This window comes from Eufriesea mexicana, unplaced genomic scaffold (genome assembly GCF_001483705.2).
Source record: "Eufriesea mexicana isolate 0111107269 unplaced genomic scaffold, ASM148370v2 scaffold124, whole genome shotgun sequence".
Lineage (NCBI taxonomy): Eukaryota > Metazoa > Arthropoda > Insecta > Hymenoptera > Apidae > Eufriesea > Eufriesea mexicana.
Genome location: NW_016908357.1, coordinates 4,223,171 through 4,248,433, shown reverse-complemented (window position 1 = coordinate 4,248,433; position 25,263 = coordinate 4,223,171). Strand labels below are relative to the sequence as shown.

The following is a 25,263-nucleotide window of genomic DNA, read 5'->3' as shown; positions in this document are numbered from 1 at the left end:
AGGGTGACGTTTATTATTTACCCGTGGAACAAAGGGATCAAGGGAGCCGTGACTTTTTATTTCGCCTCCCCGTCGTTTTCCCCATCCCCCGGGTTCGTGTCTTCTTTTTTCAAGGACCCGTGAAGAGCATCGCATCGAAGACAGACGTTAATAACGACGCCTTTGCCCCTCGACCCGTATCGCGATGTAGACACTCGCTTCGCGTGACTCCGGAGATAAATCTGGAAGGGGTGACAGGGGGGATGATAATAACGAACGGGGACGTTCCGCCTTTTTTCTACTTTCCCAAGTGTTTACATGCTTTTCTCTTTTGTTTCAACCTAGGTACGGGATCAGAGTGGATCCGTGGCAATGGGTTCTCTTCTTCAGCGGCAAATACGAAGGTGGCGAGGAGCATCCGTCGATTCTGCTCATCATCTGTAAGTCCTTTTCACGATATCCGACCGCGAAATTCGCCAGGTGGAAGAATTACGAGGGACACGCTGGGATCTTTGCGAATTTACGCGTGGATAAAACTCGAGGAAAAGAGAAATATCGCGATCCGCGTATCGCGCGAGACTTATCAAAGACGCGAGAATCGCCATATATTCCTCCACCGTATTTTACTCGAGCGACGAACGCGACTTTTCTCGAAAGCGCGGCTATAGAGGCGTGTTACGCAAAAGTGAGCAGCTGCAAAAAGGTAATATGCGCCAGGAACGTGGGCAAAAGCTGCTAATTTGAATGTAAAAGTAATTAGCGTGTGACTCGTCCGCGACAGGCTGGACGTTTCACCGTAACGGGCCTTCCGCGGAGACAGCTACAATTGTTAGCTAAATTTCAAAGATCTCCACCGTGTTCCTCGAAGGCACGTTTCAACGCGTGCCGAGTTTATCGTAACTCATTCGAGATGATGGCCAGCAGGGTGTCCGGTTCGTAGATAAACCGTCGACCCCTGAATTCGGATTTATCGTCAAACGCAGGACCCTTTAAACCGTCGTTTAAAGCTGAAAAGGTACGAAATTTGGCGCGGTGACGCGGCGATACGCGTAAATTTCTCCGCTCCGGCAAGCTCGCTTTCGCCATCTGCGAGCCGCCGCCTACGCATTGTCCCTTTTACCGTGGTGCGCGATGCACTCGGTTATCCGCGTTTTCATCCGGAACCACGGCATTCTCCGCTGCTGCGAGCACACCGAGTCGCGAATGTTTGCTTTCTTCCTTTGGTTTCGCCACTTCGTGGAAAATCGGCCGACCGGGCAGCGGTGAATTTTCCGCGCGTCGCGACGCGAAGAGTACGCGCGGAATCCCTTTCGTCCGATCGTCGATCGATCTCTTTCGTTTGCGATTCGATAATTCCTTGCCGCCGCTAGTGTCCCACGAGTGATTCTTTCTCGATACCATTTCATCCCGAATCGAAGGATCGCTTCGGTGGATGCAACTGGATAATTTATTAACAACCTGTACATCGTCGTTAATTCTCGCGTCGCACAACAGTCTGCCGCGCGGAATTTGCACGGCACGGTGCGACGTGCCGACTCGCTCGATTAACGGGTACACGGTTTCAAATACTCGACCGGTTACAGAGTTAGTTACGCCTAGAACGAGTAGCCGGCGAGCGAGTGACCTACTAAAACCGTCCCCGTAAGTTGCACCAATTTGCCGATACTCCACAACTCTCGAGGCTAATTATCCTCGCGATTAGGTAGCGAAATTAATTTCTCCACGGGAAACTTTCCCTCTGTGCGGCGCTTTTACAAAGAACCTCCGGCGCCTGATTCTGGGGGCCTCGATGCTTCGGGAACACCCCGTGAATATGCGTTTAAACTCTCGTTCCGCAGCTGCGCCGGCGGGTTGCACGGCCGCGTGCAAGCCTGCAGATTACACGTACAGGGTCACAGGTACAGGCTAGAGAGGCTGCAAAGTAACAACGGGGCGCGCGGGAGGTGAAACGGGGATTCCTGGGGGTGGTAGCTTGCATTATTTACACATGAGGGAAGGTAATGCTCATAGGGAACTACGGTTAATAGCTCTCATATTTCAGAATCTTCGTCGTACCAGCCCTTCTTTCCTTACCGCCCGAGCCTTTACGTCCCTCCATTCTGCTTTCTTCCTCTTTTTATAACCCCGACTCGTTCGTTGGAGCGAATACACCCCTCCGGCGTGTTGCCTCCTATCCGGTGGCCGTGGCTCTCGCATAATAATTTTCACGGCTCCTGTACGGCCTGGCTGCCGAGATTGCTTTTTAAACGGCGCCCAGCCAGGATCTCTCCGAGTTCGCGGCTCGCTCTTTCGCGATTAGGGGATTAATTATTCCGTGGACGTCATGAAGCGCGAATTATACCGTTTAAACGGCTGACCTCCGTGATTTATTCCGGGTTTCCAGCGTTGATTAGCCGTCCGACACACTTCTTCCCTTGGGATTCTGCGAGCTTCTGTTTTTCTTTTCCCTTTCTTCTCCCACTCTTTTCCTTCCTTTTCGGATTCGTTTCCTCTAATTAATCTTTTCGACGAGATGGAGCTGACAGTTTTACGAGAACCGGTGAATTTCCACTGCTCGTCGCGGCTCTGCCACTCGGTCACGCTCGCATTCTGATCCCATTTCCCGGAATTGTTTCGTTGATCCGTCGGGATGACCGGTCGCTCGATAGGCCGCGGGAAATGTATTTTTCATACTCGCACGCGGAGCGTTAATTGCATACTTTACTGCAGCGCCGCGATGCAATTTCGCCACGGCACTTGGCCGCGCGAATCGATGTCGAGTGGGTCATCGAGTTAAGGGATGCGTTATGACATCGTTGTTAAAGTTCCACCGGTACTCGAAATCTGCTTTTCTTCGCGCGGAGAACGCGCCTGTCAAACAATCGCGCGTTCCACGGTGCTTCGAATCAGCTTCCATTTTTATTTTCGCCCGATCCGAAACCATTTCGCTGTCCAGGGGAACGAAACACAGACGTTGCATTAGGGGTATAATTGAATTCCGTTAAAAAAAGCCCGAACGCGATAAAACCGACCGCGCTTGTTCGCCCCTTTCCTCGGATTCACATATCCCGGCCGAAGTAACTGCGAAAGTTTAACTCGTCGGACCGAGGGAAAGCGAAAGAAAAGGTAGACGGAGAGAATAGACGCACTTTCGCGGCATTCCACCCCCTTGCGTTTCTTTCAGCGAAGGAAACGCTGCTGCTCGACCACCTATAGCAAGCGTCCGTTTGATGGTTTTGCAGAAGTTTCGGGACGGCGAGTTCGCGGTAACTTAAAGTTAACTGTAACTCAATGCGCACGGTTCTCCAGTGACATAACTAGCGAAGAGGGAACGGCGAAGGGGGCGCAACAAGCAGACGGTTCGCGACTCGTTCGCGATCCTGCCTCTGAATCTCCGTTGGCAACGTGCATCACGTAACGAAATCCTTTTCGCTTTTCGCTCCACGAGATATCTGCAAAGATATTCGAAAGAGGATCGCGAGCGAAATAAACGCGGACCGCGGGGAAGTATTAACTTCTTAGGTACTTTTCCCACTTGTTTCTCGTTTAAGAAAATCTGATCTCTGGAACCGTGAGCCGGGCTTCGACTCGGCGAAAGAAACTCGCGCTTCTTTCGGCGAGAGCCTTAAATCAATCTGTCTTAAGTAAACTCCAATCAATTCCTTAAACGTTTCGAGGCGCTTGCATACACCCCGCGAGTCCGATTCCCGTGCCGCGCTAATGGATAAAGCATGGTTAAGGGTACGGGCTGGAAGACTTTTCGAATTAAACAAAAATCAGCTAAGCCCGGCGCGTTTTAAATTAAGCTGGAAGTGACGGTGGGCCGGAACAAAGACAAATTGATATATGAAATCAATAATTCTTCCAGCATTCGGATCCACTCGTGCACCGTTCGCCCGTGCACGAGTGACCTAAATCGGGGGTGCGCCGTCGAGCCGAGCTCGTGCGCGAAAAATCCAAGTAATTATCACCGATATCGGCCACTTGGAGCAGATTTTCGCCGCAGCGGAGGAGAATTAATGCCATCGATGCCCTCGCATCCCGGGATACGAGCCATTGAAATTTATTTTCGGCACTGGCCGCGCGCGGAAGGAGACGAGGCTGAAAGAAAGGGATAAAAAAGGGATAATCCAGGGTTGAAAACCGCGCGAGAACGTCGTTAGCCTGGTCGAAAGTTGTAGCTGCGAAGCGGCCATTGAAAGGAATAATTCCACCTTTTTTTCCACCATGGACCACCCCCGCCCCATTAACGATCATCGTCGTTTCCAACGATGGCCGGCCTATGAAACAATCGGCGGTCCGGCAAAAGTTCGACTCCATTCTGCGCGATGTACCGATTCGGCCGGCGGAATCGCTTTCAAATCGAATTACGGGTCGGCTAACTTTTCTCATCGATGTAGTTGCGCAGAAAGAACGACCCGGAGTAAGGGATGAGGGGGTGAAAGAAGAGAAATAAAGGAGAAAAACAGCTGGCAGGTATCACCGGTTATTCTTGGCCGAGAGAGGGATGTTAAACTTTTTCCAACGTTCGTAATTGACGTGGATATAAAAATTTTTCGACCCCCGGTCGAGGTAATTCGAACAAAAGGGTATAATAAAATTCCATCGCGGAAGAGGATAACAAAAAGCCGCAACGCCAATAGTAGCGCGAACACTAGCTCTCCGTTTCTGCAGCTGATTTTATTTCTCCACGGGAACCGTAGGCCATCGCGATGATTCGACCGCGTTGCGTCCATACACACTCCGGCTCGCATGCTCGTAGCGGCGGGAAAATCGTGGAAACAGATTTTCGCGTAGCATCGTGCAAATTCATGGGTACTATGGGGGTTCGGTCGTGTTAGCGGCACGGCCAGTGAAAACGGTAGAGACGCGGCGCGAATCCATGTATGAATTACTTAATCCACTGCCTATACACGACCCAGGCTATAATAATCGAATTAAACGCGAGATTGCGCCTGCGAAAAGCCTTTCACGCATCCACCATCCGTGCATCTGGTTTCAGCGTCTATCGTGGTCGACGTAGCTAGCTAAATACCGTGCTTATCAGAAACGCTTGTCGACTTTGTATCGCGCAATCGGGGTGGGTTCCTCACTCGGGATCGGAATCGAATACTAATTAGCCACGCGACTTACACCGCTGGAGGCTTGACCAGGGAATTACCCAAGGATTGTTTAATTTTTTACACCGCGTTCGAACCGAACCGCGCGTTCCGTCGAGTTCTTTGCCATCTTATCAACCAGCGTGACGCGTTTGATCGAAAATAAATTTTAAATTAAAAATATTACGGAGCTTTGATTCGGCCCGAGTCTTTGACGATATGTATCACGCTCGAGTGGTTAAATACACTTCTCTTTCTCCTTTCTTTTTTCCCCCCTTTCTGTCCTCGTTTTGCGCATTCGGATCTACAAATACGCAGCGATCTGAGAGATAGAAGTTCAACGGGCAAAGAGAACGAGCAAGAATCATTTTTCGACGTTCGATAACTCTTTATGAATCGGTAAAACGTCACGGGTGGTTCTCGATACGAGATAAACAATTTCGTGGCCCGTGTACCTCTCCCGTTTTTTCCGATATCGCGTTCCGACCTGTCAAAAAATCGTCGTCGTCACCTCGACGCGGTATCGCGTCGTCTTTACATGTTAATCCGTGGCCTGATGTAAAAATTGCCGAGAAAATTGAAAAACACGGAGGTAACAGCGTGTAAAGGGACGATTAGATCGCGCTCGATTTACATAATATCCACGTGAACAAGGGGGACAAATGTTGCCCCCGGTGTACGAGAGAGGCCATCGAAAGTTTCGTGTCTGCGGGTACATTGCGTGTCTTCAAAGCCGATCATTTCTATGGTGTTAGCATGCGTTTAATAGCGCCGTTAAAGCGCGGGTATATTATACGTACGCCTTTGCTCGTAATTCGTGCGCCGCTGCAAAGGGAAGCCTTAATTAGTACTCATAATTATTCGTAATTAGCACTCGGCGCCCCGCGGTTTAGGGTACTCGTGAAGCTCTTCTGGTTGATGGTGACGCCGCTGCTCGCAATAGAGAAAAAGAAAGGAAGAGGAGGTGTGGGAAAGCGGTGCAAAGGATGAAGAAGGAAGAAGCAGAAAGACGGAAAAAGAAGCTACCGAGTGAAAATCATTGCTTTCACTCCTCGTCTCTCGAGTTGAAGCGAGTATTTATATCTCGAGCGCAACCCTCTACCCACCCTCTTGCGCCCCGTATTTCGTTCTCTTTAGTCAGGGCTCTTTTTCCGCGCTATTCTTCTTCGTATATCCTTGATCCTGAATCGAGCTCGCACCATTCGAACGAGGGCTTTCGCGGGCTCATGCGACTTTAACCCTCTGCTTTCCCGGCCTCGCTTTCGCGAACCGTGCACCGTCGCAGATTTATGCGCGCAATTTAGAATCTCGACTCCGATATCGAAACCGTAGGTCCCGACACGACGATCCACGCGAAGAGCAGGTTACCGCTCGGATCTCTGGTTACCATTATTCGACACGATCGCACCCCCGCGGAGGCTAGTAACGTAATTCCTCGCTTCAAAATCTGCAACCCTTTTGTAATTTATCACGAACCGCGGCATGATAAATTGCGTTCGAATTGATAGAGTCCCGTGGATGTGCCTGGACGCGATTCATTCTCCCCGAAGCGGTGATTAAATGCGCCTGATATTATTAACGATATTTCGGAAAGTTCGATCGCGCGTTCGGATATTTCATACGCGAGGACCCTAATTAAATTCTCGACCATCTCGTATCGTGTCTAACACGCGTTTCGACCAACATTTTCCAACGATTATTCCCCTCCTTGGACATCGTCTCAGCGGTATTGCGCGTAAATTATAAATTACCGCTAGCTAATCGGCCATAGACCGGTGAACGAAAATCCTCCAGCCACGCAGCCATCCCACCGCCATTCTCTGGCCTCTGCTTTTCCTTTTTCGTTTCTTTTGCTTTTCTACCCTTTTCCCTATGAAAGTTTTATTAAAAACGACGGAATGTTGCCAACTCGATGTCGGGATATAATTAAAATTTGCCTGCTCGGATTTGATCTTATCCCGTCGGCCATCCTCCCCCTTAGTCCCGTTTCCGACAGCTGTGCTCTCGCGCCATCTCGGTCGACGGTTTTTCACGAACCCACGTTCGTAACCAACGCCGGTTGTCGTCGTGCCCTCCTTCTCCCCCCTCAGGACACTCGAGAAGATAGAAGAGACTTACCAAGGAAAAAGTAAAAGTCTTAATTAGCGGCTGAGATCCGAGAGGTGCTCAAGAGTGGAGGTCGATTACCCTCGAGGCTCTGGATACCACTGCTCATCTCGTCTCTGTCTTTTCCCTCTGTTGGAAAAAAAGAAAAAAATGGAAAAAGAGGAAAAAAAAAGAAAACATTTCACTCGTGTTCGCTCCCTTCCCGATGAATTCCCTGAAAAATTTGATCCCGCTAATGCGACGGCTGACTCGTTAGGGAGCAAACTGCCGTGTGGCTCATTAGGAAATTCGCGGAAGATTTTCGGCGCCGTGGAAAAACTCGGAAGTTGGCGTTGATCTTTCGCCGCAACTGCGAACGCGTTGACACAAGGAGGATTCGATAATTCGTCCTTCGCCACCGTGCACCTCATTTAATTTATTCGTTTATTTATTTCCTCCCGAATGATATTTAATAATCGACGATTGCGAAAAAATGCCGGGAAACTAGCAACGCGATATTCGATTTACAAGCACGAATAATCGACCGGTATCGGGTTATTGTTTCGCGCACACCGGAATTTTATTTAATCAGCCTTGTATAAAACGATACGTACGCGTGGTTATTCGCCGTGGTACCAACGTATTTACCATCGAGCGCAATTATTCATTAAAATAACATGTCGGCCTGTTTACGCGAGCAGATTTTTAGCAGGGTATAAAATTTGATTTTATCATGACCGTTACGCCGTGAAAACAAAACTGTCGCGGGGACCGAGGACGTTCCCGCTAAATTGTAGCCGTAAACACGGTATCGAGGAATATGTAACCAATTTCCTGTTAGCTTGGCAACATTTAATCGGCTGCGTACATGGTGTATCGCGTCGACATATTTGACGCGTTTGTCCCGTAAATCGCCTGGATCGTTCGATTCTTCTTTTCCGTCGCTTCGCGATAAATTCGTAGAAGAGATCAAAGAAAAGTTTGACGCGAGTGTATCGACTCGATTATGCGAAACGCGACGTAAACTCGATAACCGTGCGTTACGCAAAGGCACGCGGAGACCGTGGTACCCTGGTTGCGCGCTGTCTCTACGTCCCTGCACACCCTGCCCGTGTATTCTTCCCTTACGTGCAGCGAAGCTTCCATAGAGACGGTTATTTCTCTCGTTTAATTTTTTCGGACATTTTCTTCGACGACCGATATAAGCGCTTTTCCTTTATATTCCTGGCTACCGTCGCTCGGTACCTTTCCTCCTCCAGTTCCGGTTCCTTCTTTTATTCACACTCGCTGCGTAGCAACGAAGATGCCCAGCTGTTCGTTCGCATGGAAAAACGGTCGTATTTCCACGGCAAAAAGGGTCCCATTAATATCTATTAGCAAGCCGTACTCGACGTCACTTGGATTTGCTCTTTCTCCCTTTTCCGCGGCGTCCGTTCTCCATAGCGAGGAGAGTCGAAAGCAAAGAGGGTCCCAGCTGGAGGAACGAGGGATTCGGTTGTACCCTGAAATATGAGGAATCGTTTGTTCTCATTAGACAGCGGCGTGGAGGGCAGGTGAATCGAATTGGCGATACCTCAGTGCCATCCGTCAGACCAATACGTTCTCTGAATTATCGATACATCCATCGGACGAGATCGATGAAATCTTCATGCATACTCCTTTGATCCGTGCTTATTAATAAACCAGCGAATATCAAATTTATGTATCAATAATTTCGTGCCACTGGGATTGTTATAAGGCTATTGAAGGAATATTTGATGGGCGGGGACAAAAATTTGGCGGCCGGTTTATGCAAAGCTAGCAGCGAAACATTGAAAATTCTTCGGGTGTGCTATTTTTCGAAAACTGTATATTATGCCGTATCACAAAAGCTTCACGTACCATTTTCAACACAATGGCAGATTTTTCCAGCTGAAGCGCACTCGAAATAATTTTAGCGAATTTATCGAACGGCGCTTCAAAAGAAATTTATTTCCTCCACTGTGTGCCCCGGGCTCTGCCCGTTTCCCCGATGAAATATACTGAAACACGCGAATGCTATTTATCGTATTAATCGACTTTCCTATAATTAACGGACTTTTTCACGTCTCTTTGGCTTAATGCAACGCATTTGATTCGTCGATCAAGTCTATTTGTCTTCCTTCGTGCGCCGCGGCCGCACGTGCGCGTAATTCAGCAGATGGTGAAAGCGCGTGTACGAATCGCTCGGTACGGGCCAGAAAAATGCTAGAAACTCGTGAAACGCGTTCGAATTCAAAGAGCTCGTAATTAGTCGACGGGGAACACGTGTCGGTCATGGTGAAACAATCGTGGCCTCTCCCTTTGCCACTCTTTTTTTCCTTTCATTTCTTTTTCTTTTTTTCTCCATTTTTCCTCCCTCCCTTTTTCTTCCCTTTTTTTCTCCCTTCCCTTTTTTCGTTCGTCGCTTTTTGCGTGGCACCGGCGAGCGAGGCTCGAATTTCTTTTCAACCAAAACGCGTCGGCACCGTGTATCAACGAAACGTTCGACGCGATGTCATAAAGTTGGCGGAGTACGCACCGTCATCTCGGTGACGCGCGGTTCGAATTGTATCCGGTTGAATTAAATATCGACGTCGAAACGATTACGCATTACCCGGCCAGGCGGGCGTATTTTCGCGGGCCCCTGGTCGCTCGATTTTCGGCAAACCGGATTTTTGCAACACGCTCCTTTCAACCATCGGAATCGATTCCAGAGCGGTCAGTTTATCTGAAAAATTAACGCGGCGCGATCAAGGTAACCGCACGCGCAAATATTTTAATCAAACGGAACCTCTGCCCGTGTATACCGGGATCGAGACGATTGCTCGTTGAAAAAAATATTCAACGAAGTATTCGCGAAGCGGCACACGCGATATCGATTCTAATCGGTCCGTTAATAACGAGATAAAATGGCCGGCAGTGGCGGCAGAGCTCGATTTCGATCTGTATGCAGGTGACTAATCGGAAATTGGCGAAAGTTTAGACCGGAGATATTTCCCGTTCCACGGGACAAGCTCGTTCTCGTCGTATGCTCTTTCAATTTACAGACGTCACTTCTTTGACGTTCGCTGCCAGTCCCGGCGTGAATTCCATCGCGGATGATATCGCGCCAACGACGACGACTTGCCTGTAAAATAGCAAAGAATTCAGCCGCGAGTGCTGTCTGTTTTCGTTTCGCCGCTGCAAAACCCGCTAATCGTTCTTAATTCGTTGCTAATTATCCTGTTTCGCGTTCTCGAGTACCGCACACGCCGGCACTCTTTCACCGGAGACCAGTTGAAATAAAATCGATTCGACACTCGCGTAACCGAAGCTACCCGGCTCTTTAAACTCTTTTTACTCCCTCTAATATCGTATAGTACGTAATTATCGAAGCAGCGTCGTCGGTTAAGCATTTCCAGCCGTTAAACCGTTTTACGTCGACAAAGCCGATACAGAGTCACAATACCCTTTTATCATAATTAAAACGTCGCAGTTTAATTCGCGTTGATATTCTTGCTGCAAGCAGCGTTTTCATTTGCAAACGTTGGTGTGCTCGAGGTCCGTGACCCGCTTCCACGAGGATCTCGCGGCTCTCAATTTTGCCGGTGTGCCTATCGTGCGGTTGCATCTCTTAAACTTATTTAAGTTTCGCCATATTTTATCCGCGAGGACGGACGATACTTCGAAGAATATGGGTACGAACCGCTCGAAATGAAATCGTACGTACGTACCTGCGCTATCGCGCTGGTCTCCGTCGAATCCCGGCATAATCTACAAAAGTATTTTGGCTCGGCGAATCCGGCGGAAACAGCTCAGAGTATGATAAAGAAACCGGCGGGGAATAAAATTCGCATTTCACAGACGTTACGATTGCCATTCGTCCGTGGAATCGTACCGCTGAAAAGTTTTTTCGGATTACAGATTTCCCGGTTATCCGATTTCTGGTTCGTTCTCATCCGCGGCGGAGCTCATTACGATACGTCGCTATTATTGAGCAAAATTCTACTTACTCCGCTCTCTATCCCCATTGCGCTTTTTATTTTACCGTAAAAGGCTTACGGTGTGATAAAAGTAAGATTGCACGGCGAGAAGTGGGGCGGAGTCATAAGAAAGTAGGTGGAATAAAGGTAAGAAGGAGTGGCGAGATTAGAAATTGAAGGGTCAGAAATTGCACGGAGGAATATTCTCTTTGAGCGGTGAACGAAAAGAGTGGCGCTTAAAAGATCAGTAGTCACGGCTCGTTACTGGCCAGACAGCCGTGGCGCAACAGTATCTCGCGTAATCGCTTGCGTATCTCTCTTCTACTTACGCTAACATATACTTTACATCGATTCCTCAAAGCGCGTTACAGGATTTGTCAAACTCAATACGCGATATTTCCAGAGGAACTTTTTCCATTTTATACTTATTTCGGTCTCGGGAAATCAATAGTACCGCGAATTACGCGAATCGTAATGCAGCCGATGCGAGAATATATGCACGTATATGCAGTACGCCGAACCGTAACCGTAGCCTGTACCGAACCGTCATAGAACCGATATGGAACCGATATTTCAAATACTCTGTAATAAAAGTCGATATCTTCGCAGATTTCGGTTCCTTATATCTATTATAGAAAATAACGATTCTTGGAAACTGCTTCGACAAACGGGAATCGATATCGTAGCAGTTTCAAACTTCTGGTTAGTGTATCACATCGATGATGATGTCTGCGGAGAAAAAGCAAAGAACGAACTTATAACTACCCTTAATCTACCTTAATCTGCATCCCGATACCGTTGTTATCCTTTATTTTAGATTTTCAAGATTTAAAAAGAATTTTCCAAACTTCGAATAGGTATACCGCGAAAAGTATCCGTGCGCGACGTTAACGAGCGTTTCGAAGAATAATTAACTTTTCGTGCCAATTATATCGTGTTAGCGATTCGTGGAATAATCGAAGAAACAGTTAGGAAATTAAATAGGGCTGTACGGCGAGGGTGGAGTGGACAATAGTCACCGGCTAACTCACGGTACGTCGGTTACTCCATAGGAACGCGACGTTCGATCGAGTTTCCGTTTTGTAGCGAGTGCTATTTTAGCTGATTTATCGGTGAGTTGCTTTCGTCGCTGTTAGCTCGATATCGGTTTTTCCCCTTTTTTTCGCATACCTATACACGTGGATGTCTATATGTGTGTCCTGTGTGTTATCCCTTCCAACGATTCCAGCTGGGCTCTCGATCACCGGTAACGTTTATCCTCGCTGCTCAGCCTTCACCTCGCGCGCTACTGTTTCTCCCGTCGTCGTCCCTGTCCCTTCTCTTTCGATTACCTCTAGAACGTCGGATCGCGTGACAGACCCTCGTCACTTGTTGTCTGCAGCCAATTGCAGAGGACAGGTACCCGGGTGACTGACCTTTTGGAGGTTCGCCGTTTCGAAAAATGCGAACAACGAACGCGGCCACTCGATTGTCCCCGATCTCGTGCGTTCATTCGCTCGTTCGCTTGCCTATGGCAGTCATCGAATTATTTGTTTTCATGTATCTTTCTCTCTCTTTCTGTTACAGACGCCACCGTGCCGGTAGGTCTCTGCCTGCTGATCGAAAAGGGACTGTCGGTGGTGAGTAACCCTTTTAATATCGCCCGTAACCGAGCCTCTTTTTCGAAACGAACCACGGTAAACGTATTCTCCGTGCTAATACAAGCGACACGGGATGCGCAGGGATATTAAAAAACTTTCTACCGCGCGCGTGAGCGTGCAGGAAAATTTGTACATTTTTCCGTGGCGCGCGCACACGACAGTGCAAAAAGTAAATCGGTCGAGTATAGTGTCGAAAAGAGGGTGACGGACGCAGGCTGGTTAAGAGAGGAACGCAGGAAAGTTGGAAAAATATTTTTCACCCGTTTCGCGGCTGCTTTTTCCCACCCTCGTTCACCCCTTCCTACTCTCCTGGCAAGAAGCACGTTGCTAAACTAAACTAATAATAATATCTCGAGCATATGGCGTCGCTGGCGGAAACTTTACACGTCCGTGAGGCAAAAATGGCGGACGTGCACGGGAGACGAGCCGCGGGTCGTTGCATTTTTCTCATATCAAGCCCAGCCATGTTGCTTCCGATTCGGGGACGCCTTTTACACCCTGTATCGCTAAACTGTCGATTCCACGTCCTCGTTCCGCGAATCCATCGCGAAACGTTAACGCGTGTACTCCGCTTCGTTCCACTTTATTCCTCTCTGGAAATAATCGAACCCAGGAACCGACCGATGGGTCGACGATGGTCGCGGTGCCAAGTTTCGTCGTGCAAATCTAATTTCTAATTTCTACCGTTCTCCGCGGTAACGTTCTCGGAAACCGTTGCGCCGCGAACTGGCCGGAGTCGTAAAGCCGACGCGGACGCGGCTATTTACGTTTTGGAAATTAAATTTTTTCGTTTACAGTTCCTCCACGGCACGAAGGCAATTTCCTGGTCAGTAGTTTTAGAAGTTTATGACTTTACGACTCGCGCGCAGACCGTTCCTAAGGAATATACGGACTTTCTGTACGTGTCACATAATGAGCCTGCCATGTATCCCGCGGTAATTTTCTTCCCACCGGAAATAAATCCACGCCGATTAAAACGTCGATCGTGATACCGCTTCTCGCGCGGAGCAGCCTTTCGCACGTTTCGTAATTGGTCCGACATCTCTGCTCGTGTAACTCGAGTCGTATTAAATATCAGCAATCGCGATCGAAACGCGCGGATTTGCTCGGAAAATGCAGAAGCTCGAGTATTAATCGAGTCAGCCTTGAAAATCGAACTAACCCGAAGCAGCCTCTTATGCTTAGTCGAATCAGCGCGAATCGGCCGCGGAAAGGCGGATTAGACGAAGTTTGTAAAGCGAGAACTCGTTGATATTCGAATACGACTCGCGGGATTTCAAGTCGTGGTACGCGAAAAGGGGCAGAAACGTAGATCGAAAACGCGTGGAAACATTTCCTCGCGCGCGTTTGAATTTATTTTACCGGCGTACAGGAGCGAATCGGAACTTCGCAATCTCGCGATGCAGGGGATTAGAAACTCGACTAGCCGGCTGCGTAAGGTTCACCGATCGATAGACGTTTGGGATGCTTGGTTTCTTCTGCGACGCGAAACGATCCACGATCCACCGCTTTATCCGACGCGATAATAACGAGTTTAACATCGAATCGAAAGCTTGTTCCCTTATCTGGCGACCGTAAAGATGGCGAACTAGCCGATGAAACGAGCACCACGGTTTCGATGATCGGCCTAGCGTAACTAGCACGTCGCAACCCTCGACTATTCTCTCTCTCTCTCTCTCTCTCTCTCTCTCTCTGTTTCTCCCTCCACATCAACGAATTAGCGATGCTCTGGCTAACGTCTATATACCTTATATCGTATATTCCCCTTGGCGATGACGCAAATACGAGCTTGGTATCGTGTCAGCGTAAACATTGCTCGTGCTGACTCCGCTCTGGGACCACCGCGTGCACGGATAGATGTGTAGCAGAAACCTAAATTTGCCGTGAATTTTGGAAAAACGACAAGCGAGAGGTGGTCTCGTCGTTAGGCTTCATTGTCAATGGAACGCGTGGAGAGAAAACGTGATCAAATTCGAGTAAACAGGTTTACGAAGTTAATTATACGGGTAGCCCGAGGTCGGAACGTCGCCGAGCTAAGTGGATACGTTTCCGTATAGATTTTTTCCGTGTTTGGAAACGTGAGCGCTCGACGAGCGTGTTTACGAATTTCGAGCTGCCTCGACGCAAATCCCAAGTAAGCGAGCTAGTCGAAATGTTTTTGTCCGGCTCCCCGTCGCGTTCGTGCCTCGCCGTTCAACCTTATCCGCTTCGAACCAGTCTCAAAATCAGTCGTCACTCGGTGATCGTCGCGAGCAGAAGCATACGAGTCGACCCCGCGTCTCTTACGTCGCCATGAGTTGCCACGTGCTCGGGGTGAACGCGTCGGTGTGCGTGCGCGTAATCGGACCCGATACCTGGACGACTGGGCATCCGGAAGTTTTAATCAGGTGAGAGCCATTAGCGATCGCATAATCCTAGGTACCCGTGATACGTTGACAAATTGCAAACCGTGGGATAACGGTTATTATATCGACATCGGGACAATCACAGAGCGAGACTTGGCGTAGGGAAGTTGTTTTCGTCGCACTCTCGTTTAGCCGCGACGTGGGCGTAGTTAAATTTACGTTTTATACGAAACACGTGTAGTTTAATTAAATTTCGTCGAACATATGCACGATTCGCTAGCGAACGATATATTTTAACGTGTAATTAGTATATCGCGCGGAGTCAGCGGTCGAAATTACATTCTTCTGGGAGCTAATTTGCTGGCTGCAACAAACAGTACCGGTAGCAGAGCCGGCCTGCTGAACTTGATAATTACCATAGCCTGATTAATCGTCGGCCGCTAATCGAGTAATAATTCGACTAATGACGATCGCACGGTAACAACCTAGTATGAATAATTTGACGATACGAATAATCACGCTATGTATGAATAATACATGACAAATTAATCCCCAAAACTAACACGGGCCACGCGGTGCAATTTTCAACCCTGTCCCGCGTCTCCTATCAATTTCCCGGGGATCAGTCTCTCTATCAAGCTCGCGAAACGTATCGCGCGAAATATATACGCGGAAGGCACGGCGTTAAAGAAAAAAGAGAAACACGGAACGGGGGGGAGAGAGAGGAGAGAGAGGGAGAGAAAGAGGGTAGATATAAAAAGCGGGAAAAGGAAGAAGGGGAATATAATAGATAAAGAAAAAGGGGAAAAAATACGGCGGAAGATTGAAGCGTGCTACTAATTAAAATGCAAATGGCGGCATTTTATTAACGCGGAGAGTGGCGGGCGCGTCGTAAGTAATGTCACGGTTTTACGGGACGAGTATTAGCATGGCTTTTACCCCGGCCTGATTATCCCGATAGATCCATTTGTCTCGATTAACATGTCCTGTTAATTCGATCAACCGGAATTCCATTTCCTGTTAATACCTTTCCGTCAGCGCGATCGTTGGTCGCGATCAAAGAGACGCTCCTCGCCTCGTCGCGGAAATTATTATGCTCGCTTCGTTTCGCCCTCGCGCGTTTTCTCTCTTTGTACCAGCGAAGACGTACTCGGGGTCGCGTAGTGTAAGCTCCGTCCGTGCGCTGTTGCACCCGCGTGAATGTTTCAGTTGTGCAATTTGCCGGACCTCGCTTCGAATTCATGGTATTCTTTTGTCCTGGGTAATTGGGTCAAGCGCTTCGTAAATATTTGCTCCGACGTACCGGTTGCCGTCGGTTTAGTTGCGGACTGGACAAATACCCTTTCGGTATAGTCCGTCTGATGGCGAGGCCTTCGTCGATCATCCGGCCTGGTCGGTTCATAAAAGTTGGAGGATCCGCCTGGCCCGGCAGCGCGGTTCATCTCGAAGGAAAGCGTGCTTGCTCGTTCGCGGAGAACGTTGTAACGTTGTAACGTTCGTGAAAAATTCGCGTCACTGTCTACTTTAAGAGTCTCGTAGCACGTAAATACGGAATGCGTAATGAACAGCGGTCCTTATTTTTCTCTTTTCCCCTTCCTTCCTTTTTCCTCTCCTCTTTGCCCTCCTTTTTATCCTCTTTTTGAGCGGTCCGACATGGCGAACAAACGGCGCAGAGCAAACGCTAAGACCGACAGCGGAAAATATAACGCGGAAGCGTGCCGCGGAATATTTTATATCGGATGAAAATGTTTCATCGCTGGCATGCCGTTTGGTTTTACCACTGCGTATCGTGTATTTTCAACGGGGTCGTCGCGTACGCGGGATACCGTATTAAAACCGCCTGAACGATGCGTTTAAATAATTAACCCTGTCTCGAACGTCGTTTAATTCTTTATTCCGCTGCACGCGCTCAACAGCTCCGATATCCCAATTGACCGTTCGAACGGTAATCGATACGGGCCTGTTGGCAAACTATTGCAACTCGTTGCTCCGCCAATGCATAATTTTTTCACCGCGCTCTGCTGCGACGTCTACCCTCCCGTGCGACTATTTCCAATTGTAGACGACGCGACGAAGGGAAACGGAATCGAACGACGACGGGTAGAACAGGCAGAGGGATGGATCGGTGGTGATACGACCGGTTCGCGTCTGTCGCGACAGCGAGGTCCGAACGAATGTCCCTTTAGTTCGGCCGGACGTTGCGGCCCCCGTGCCACCATATTTAAATAACCAGCGAGCGTCGCGGCGCGAGCAAGAACGTTTCGTTTTGCCGTGGATTTCGCAACGGACACGACCGGATACAGGACCTCTGCATGGATAATAAACGACTTTCGGTAGTTCAACGGACTGCGTTTCAGCCTTCGTATTTTGAGAAGCTCACCGTTCTCCGGTCACCGCCGACCAACCCCCGCGCGTCTATCCTCGTTGAGAACGAGGGTGCCGCGTTTCCCGTCCGACCTCCCTTGCTTTCTGCCTGTCTCGCCCTCCCTCCCTGACTCTCTCTCGCCAGTTTCATGTGCCACGCGCTCTCTGCAAGCAACTTCCGCTCGTAACTTGTACCTCTCTATTTTGTGCCGCAGGATATCATAGCTCACGAGCCAGGAATGGTGTTCCACGTCGTAAACCTCATCGTGATGGTACTGATGCCGATGGTGGTCATCCACGTGAAGGATTCCGGATTCAGCCTGTGTAAGCGCCATTTTACGTATCATTTCGCTGAACGCGGTTCTCAGACTCGTACACGCGGTTGCGAGCGTGTTCCAGAACTACCTATCGAGATGAAATATAGGAAGTAGGAGAGCATTGTCGTGGCACTGTCTTCGCGTGGCGTAACGTCGTTTCTGCTTTCGGGGACGCTGATATAGGGGATCGTTTAGAATGGAAATTACGGACTTTAAGTCGACTCGCGGTTATTTTATCCACGGCTCCAGCTATTCGAACGCCGCGATTAGACGTTGGAGAGGGACGTTTCAATTTTCTAGCCAAACGACTTTATTTATCCCGCGAATCGAAGTCCGCGCGTAAAGATTCGCGATGAAGAGCGGGAACGGTGACGGTAACGGGTATAAGGGAGTGTACGGGCATAAAGGGAGCCATAAAGGAGAACAGGGCAAGTTTTCGCGAGCGAATATTACTCGCCGCTGCAACGTGCAAAGGTTCTAAGTCCATTTTCGACTGCACACCTCGCACGTTACGGTCGAACAATTTTGAATTATTCCGTCTGCGCAAGCTCCAAAAATGCGAAAGCTTACGGAGCCTGGAGCGCACAAAGGAAGGAATGTCGAATCGAAACTTTCAGCTGCAATGAAACTTTATAGCATTCCGCGAATTACGAGCATCGTTTCTCTTTTCGCGCGATATTGGTGTCCGTTCGGCTGTTTAATTATCGAAACCCTATCGCGTACGACATCGGCGTTGCGCGATGCCATTTAATTCGCCATCATTGCAAAGCAGAATGTCGTTTAAATCGAATCGCTGTCAGCTTTTCGAATTCTCTGTCCCTCTCTCTCCCTCTCCCTTTCTCCCCCCCCCCTGTCTTTTTTCCTCCTTTTTTTTTAATTATCTGCGTCGACGTAAATCGAGCCGCTGTCCCATCGCTGTTTACCACTTTGGCGCTCTCGCACCGATCGCCAATATGCGTTGATTAACGAGATATCACTGATTTACGCTCATTAACGGAAATTTTCAATTTTCGACCGATTTTGATTAGTCGCTTCTGCCTGGCTCGGCGTCACGTGACGCTGCTTTAATTCTCGTTACGCGAGTCACGCCGGACAGCGTTGTAGCGCCGTATCAAAAATTCTATTTAAATGCAATACGCACGGTGATCCGTGAGATCCGATGGTCGAGTGTCATCGCGTACGCGAATGCAATTACACGATGCACCGATTGATCTACGACTCGATCTGGTCGATCGATTATGCCAGTGGTCGGGAAACATCCGAAATTCGTATCAACGGCGAAACAAAGTTCCATTGTCCGCGGGATATTTTATATTTCGATATTTTTCAATCGAACCCGACGGTTCCCAACGTTCGCGCGAAACGGCTACCCGTTACAAGTATTTCTCGCGCGAGACCTGGCGTGGGCGAGTTTCCTCCTTCACCCTCAACGTGCAAAACATCCTGGCGTCCCACTCGGTTTTCCGGACGATCGAATTTACTCTGTTTACCCCTTGGGACCGCGTCTACGTATATCCAACCTGTAGCCGAAGAAAAGCCAAACAAATAATTAAAACGGGGACAGTGAGAAGCGGTGAAAAAGTTTCTCGCCGATCTGCTCTGTAGCGGCACGCAGGCCGCGAATCTCAATTAAAAGAGATTTTATTGGAACGTCCACCGAGATCGCCTGGAAAACCGCGCGAAGCGAGCTCGAGAACGATCGAAGAAAAGCAATTAAAGAGTAAGCACATCGAAGAATCCGTGGAAGGCGGCACTCTAATTAAAGGATTTCAAATTAAAACATCTTCGACGATAGTCGCGTTCCACGATCTCCTCGTCCGGGGATCGGTAAGCACCGGGGACGAACGTTCCAGGTCCACGAAACGAAACTCGATGCCGGTTCCTCGACGCCGGTGACGCATTATCATAAAAGGTCGCTTAAAGTTTCACAGGGTCGAGGAGAACGGGAGACAGATTTTTCGCGTTGATTAAAGAATGCCGGATCACGGAAGCTAACAAGAGGCCCGTGTAATAAGAAAGTTGCTTGCTCCGAGCGGATGCTTTCGTCCGGAAATTTTTTCGTAGTACAGCGATTTGCGTTCGTTGCAGAGTTTTACGAGGTCTTCCGAGTTATTCTTCTTCGACTATGTCATCCGAGTTTATCGCGAATCTTTTATCTCGCGAAACTGAAGAAATTCCATCCTTTGCTTGCATAATAATGCTTCCGTAGAGTCGCATAACGATGACTCCGGGAAGATACGTTTGTTATTCGAGAACGGGAGATAGGGAAATTTTAGTCGTCTTAATGACAAGCGCGATAACGAACCGCGGCTCCGTGAACGATATCGGTTAGAACCCCTTGGACCCTGGCGTTTCGGGAAGAGACCGGAAAATTCTTTGGTTTGGGGACTTTCGTGCACCCTCGCGCGTTGCACCGTAACTGCTACCCCGCGTGACGTTTTCCGCGAAGAGGTCATGGAAGAAATGGAAGAGGAGGGAAGAGATGGACGAACGATAGAGCGAGTGGGAAAAATCCGTGAACCGGCGAGAAAAGTCGTCGTGCCGTGACACGTGAGCCACATAGAGATTCATACGTCAACTAGTCGGTACATCCGGTTGTGTAAGCGCTTCTTAAAAGTTCTGAAGTCTGGGGCGCGCGAGTGTGCCTGCAGCCTAAAAGTAGTACGAGTGAAGTGGCTGTGCGGGAGAACAAGGGTCGGCCTCCTTTTCTTCTTCTTCTTCTTCTTCTTCTTCTTATTCCTCTCGTCCAACCTCCTTCGTTCTCGACTTTTCTTCCTTCCTTCCCCTTGGCTTCTTTTCCACGGGTTCGTCGAGATCCTCGACCCCCGGCTTGACACGCGAAACAACTCACGTACGCGCGAGAGAGGGTTGCGCACTCGAAAAAAAAAAGGGAAGTGAAGAGAGGAGAAAAGGGAAAGGGGGAGGAAAAGCGTAGACCCGGCCATGGCAGACACGAGCTCGTCGAGATCCTCGAGGCCTTTGCGCGGAGGCTGACGCTCGCGCCGCGTTTCAAAGCAGTTTTGTCTTTCGATTGCCAACGTGAAAGGACGCAAAGCAACCCCGAGGCCTGCGTAATTATCGACGAGCGGTTTTTATTCGAGCTCCCTTTGCCGGCCGTTGGAATTAAAGACGTCAATGCTCGCCACTTAGCGTGGTCGCTCGGAAAAAGCGCGGGGACAGCCTTTCAGTCGGGTGTAAATTTAATGAAACGGAGCTTCCATTTGTCGCGGGCGACGGCCTGAAATTGCATAAAGGGTCGAGTGATTTTTCTCGTCACACCGGTAAAGTAACTCGAGACGATTCGCCGGGGAGGGTGTGACGGAAATCTCGGATCGATCTCGCTAGAGGGATCTATCCGAGGAGGAGGCGAACAGCGTGGGTGGATGAGAATTATTTTTGGCGAAAGAGGAACCTCGGTATCGCCAGAGTCCGTCATTTTGTCGTTCGTATAGAAAATTAACGAAATTTCCATTATTAGCGAGCATAAAGACGAGTTTAACGCACGCGATCATGGCAGGAATATAATTTGCCTGCAAACAGCTCTCAATTGAATAAACGATAAAGCCCGAGGATCTTGAGGACACGTTGATATTATGCGCCGGAGAGAATTGTCTGCCGGCACGTGATTCCCGTGCTGCTCTTTGGAGATGCAGCGTACCATTAAAGTCAGAAACAGGAGGGTGCGGGAGCAGAGGTGCCGAGGGTAGGAGGAAGGGTGGGTGTATTCGACCGCGTGGAATATCGAACGCCGCTGGTCCCGTTCGTATCGAGTTTTTCAGCCAACGAATTGTCCAATCGTTTGTCTCTTTCGGTAATTACCGCTTTTACGCGGTGCTCCTTGCTCGAGGCGATCGCTTATGGCGACCAGAGAACGCGACGTCGGCGGCGGCGGCGTCGCTCGAAAATGGCAGTCCGGGTGGACGATTTAATTTTCGCGCTCGTGCACTCGTCGAACCGCGTTGTTTGCGAGCAGACGAGACGGGGGCGTAAAAGGCGCGCGGGACAGGGCGAGGAAAATCGGTGGATTTCGGCAAAGAGTCGGAACACGATGGGGGTTGGGGGGTACGATCGTAATTACGAAGCCAGGAAAATATCGACGAGCGGTGGCCGTCGAATTCCATTCTGCTCCGGTATCCCCGTATATCGTGCTTCCCTTTTTGGTATTACGGAACACGACACCCAGTAGAAACGTGACATCGAGCTATCGACCTACGCCTCTTCCCTTCTCCCCCCTTCTCGCTCTCTCTTCCTCTCTCGCTCCCTTCCTCTTTCTCCGTTCTTCTCTTTTCGCTTTTGACCTCCTCTTTGTCCCTCTTTTCGGTGTCTCTCGCAGCACCGTGTTCACCTCTCGTCTTTGTTTCTCTCGGCATCCCTCTGCCATTCGCGTAGCTGCCGCCCGCAAATGCAATAAAAGGCGTCGAGTGTTTACTCGCACTGTTAAGTGGCACTCGGTATCATATTGTCGCAGCACAAGTATTCTCGTCTTCGCAGCGTGATTGGACGTGCGCGTAACTCGTGACGCGCGACACCCCGCGATATTTCGTGATTTCTTGTTCAACGATGAGCGATAAAGAAAAAGACGGAGACAGGAAGATGGGGAGAGAGGGTTGTAGAGGGGCGGGAGTAAGCGAGAGGAAAAAAATAAAAAAGGAAAAATAGATGGAACGAATAGAGGATGAATGGAAGCTGGAAAAGGACGGCGAAAATGCATCGATGCTACGTAATGAGTCGCGATTTCATTGGGATTAATTAGGCCAGTGAGGAACGTGTTTGTCGCGCGGGACACGCGAGCGATGCGCAGCGTTTCGCTGTCACTGCAAAAACGATCTTCGTACCTGTATAATCGCATTATTGCGCGCTCGAGTATCGGTGACTGAGTTTTTAATGCGACACCGATTTAATTGCGGCGAATTAATGGAGGACACGACAATGTTTGGATACACCGGTAGACAAATATTCGTTTAAGAGTCTCCTTTTTCGATCGATTCATTTCCATTGGTAATTGCGCGATTAAATTTCGCGAAATTGCCAACGGTAAAAAAGCGGAAAGAGAAGAGAGCAAAAAAATATCGACAGTCGACGTAGAAAATTCTACCATCGTCACGGGAACGAACGACTGCACTGCCGGAAGTAACAATTCCGTTGAACCGCCATTCTACTTCGCGCTCCTGATATCTTCCAGTTACACGAACGTCTCCATCTTACGATGCATTACCTCCATCTGAAACATCAACATCCCCACGCAGCGTAAGTAGTCGATTCTCTGGGATAATAACGAACCGTGTCACCGTTGGCGCCACTTGGAATCGCGTAATTCGCGGATTCTTGTCCCGTCATCGCCAGCGAACGAGCGATGAAACTCCGTGCATGTGCGTTTGGCGCACGGTGTGCGTGCATCCGCGTTCTAATAATTCTCCTCGCCTCCGCCCTTTCGATTTCGCCGACGACCCATAAATCCAGCCCGAAGCGTGCACTTTGCACGCACCCTGCGTTTCGATATGCCGTAGTCCCGACATAAAGTTGTAACGAGCGCGCGAGCACCCTCCAACCGTAAAATCCGAACGTACGTCGGCAGATGGAAACGTAATAACGCGTCGGACGAAACAGAGGCGAGCTTTTTCGTATCGAGCTACGACGATATCGTCGCGTCTGCCTGGGAAATTTAATCGTCGTCGTCGTCGTCGTCGTCGTCTAACGTCGCGTACGCGCGTGACACGTTAGCGTTAAAGACGGAGCGTAGAAAGCAAACGGCCAGGCGACATATTTCGAAATCGTGCCGGGAATAAGACGTTCCGTTTTCTCGTTTAGCTTTGTCGCTCTCTGTGCGTTTCGTTGCGATGTCGTTATAGTTTCCACGTTTCGTAGGCGGGCAATGCAGCGAGCGGCATAGATATTGGATGCGAATAACGTAGGCGTGCCTCGGGAGCGTGAGGAATTTTTTCGGAGGTCATTTCGCGCAACGAATAGGGGATGCTGAAGCGGGCGTTTGATAAAACGAAGGAGAGAACTTGATGAGAAGTCGTGTCTCGTATATGGAATAATTCGTCACGCTGAGTGGTTAATTAAAATAATTAGCTTTCAACGACGTCGCGGAAGACCCAAGAATTCTACGTTTCCCTGTTTTTCTAAACGCCAAATGAAATTCCGACGTGGTATTATCGTATACCGAAACGTTTGAAACAACCTGTTCGTAAAAATAGTCCCTGGAAATGCACCGAAACCTGATACACCTTAGTCCATACCGAACTACCCTTCGCGGGGAGGAAGATTCGTTGGAGCACCCAAAGCCTACATCATAAACCCGGTGCTAGATACCGGCATAGTTGAACCACCGCGAGGATGAATGAAAATTAAAAAAGGCTCGAGTTGGCGACGGTTGGAAGACGAAGCGATGAAGTTTAAACGAATCTTACGATCTTTGCGGTTTCACGAGCTTTAGGGGCGAATTTTACCCCGTGGCGCGGGCGTCGGTAACGGTGACACAGATTCCGGGAAAATGGTGCAACCTAAACGCTTCCCCATTCGCGATAGATGTTCTCGTTTGCTCAACTAGATCCTAGTGGATTACGGCATGATAACGAAGCAGTTATTCCGGCTGCGCCTCTATCTCGTCGGTGGAAGAGGGACGGAGATGCGAACGGTTGCACGAATTAGTCGACGGTCCACGATTTGTTATTCAAAATTCGCGGAAAGGCGCCCACCTGGCCACATATCCGGCTGCGTTCGAACGTAATTTCCGTTTCACCTAAAGCTCCTACCTCCGATGTAAGCCTGTAAACGTTTTAGCGCAGAATCCGGCCTCCATGGAGGCACATTCATGATTCAAAGCGCGTAAATGCCTGTTACGGAAATGTGAATTGCGCGAAACTTGATAATCTCGAAGACAAATAACGGACAGTAGCCGGGCGTTGATCATAAATATTGAAACTGGGAGGGTTAATGAAGCGTTCGGGGTGGATTTAACAGTTCGTTAACGAGAAGAATTCGGAGGGTATGTTTGGAAAATTATGCAAAGTTCCATTTCTTCGGCCGTTATTTACAGACGAATCTCCATCTTCCCTTTCACTCCAACGCGAACGTACAAACACACTGATTGCCTCTTACATTCCACGATGTACCACGTCTGCAGCTCGACCGTTCTGGCGCGAGAGACTCGCCGAGATCCTAAATCTGATCCAGCGTTTCCTTTGTTCCAACCTACCCTATTCGTTCCTGCCTAAACCAACAGTGGCTCGCTCCTCGCTCCTCGCTCCTCGCTCCTCGACCGAGTCTCTTCCCCGTAGACCGGGAGGCCGATCTCTGGACGCGTGATTTGTAATTCCTGAGGAACTCATCCCGTGGCAGTCGAACCATTCGCTGCATAATTTGTAATTCCAAAGAACATCGGGAATACGAGGGTGGTCGATAGGATCGGGCGAGGAAAGACGGGAAAGAAAAGAAAACGGGTACCGGATGGAACGAGGACGAACTGACTTAAACAGTAAGAGGTAAAG

General features: G+C 49.2%; 1 protein-coding gene across 2 annotated transcripts in view; it reads left to right on the top strand.

The window, feature by feature from the left end:
- Positions 1–25,263, top strand: part of mdy (diacylglycerol O-acyltransferase) — a 95,122-nt gene that overhangs the window by 26,181 nt on the left and 43,678 nt on the right. For both annotated transcript variants that reach the window (XM_017911346.1, XM_017911347.1), the window contains exons 3-5: positions 325–419; positions 12,671–12,723; positions 17,669–17,777. In XM_017911346.1, coding sequence (XP_017766835.1) covers positions 325–419; positions 12,671–12,723; positions 17,669–17,777 — 257 coding nt within the window. The remainder of the gene's footprint in view (positions 1–324; positions 420–12,670; positions 12,724–17,668; positions 17,778–25,263) is intronic.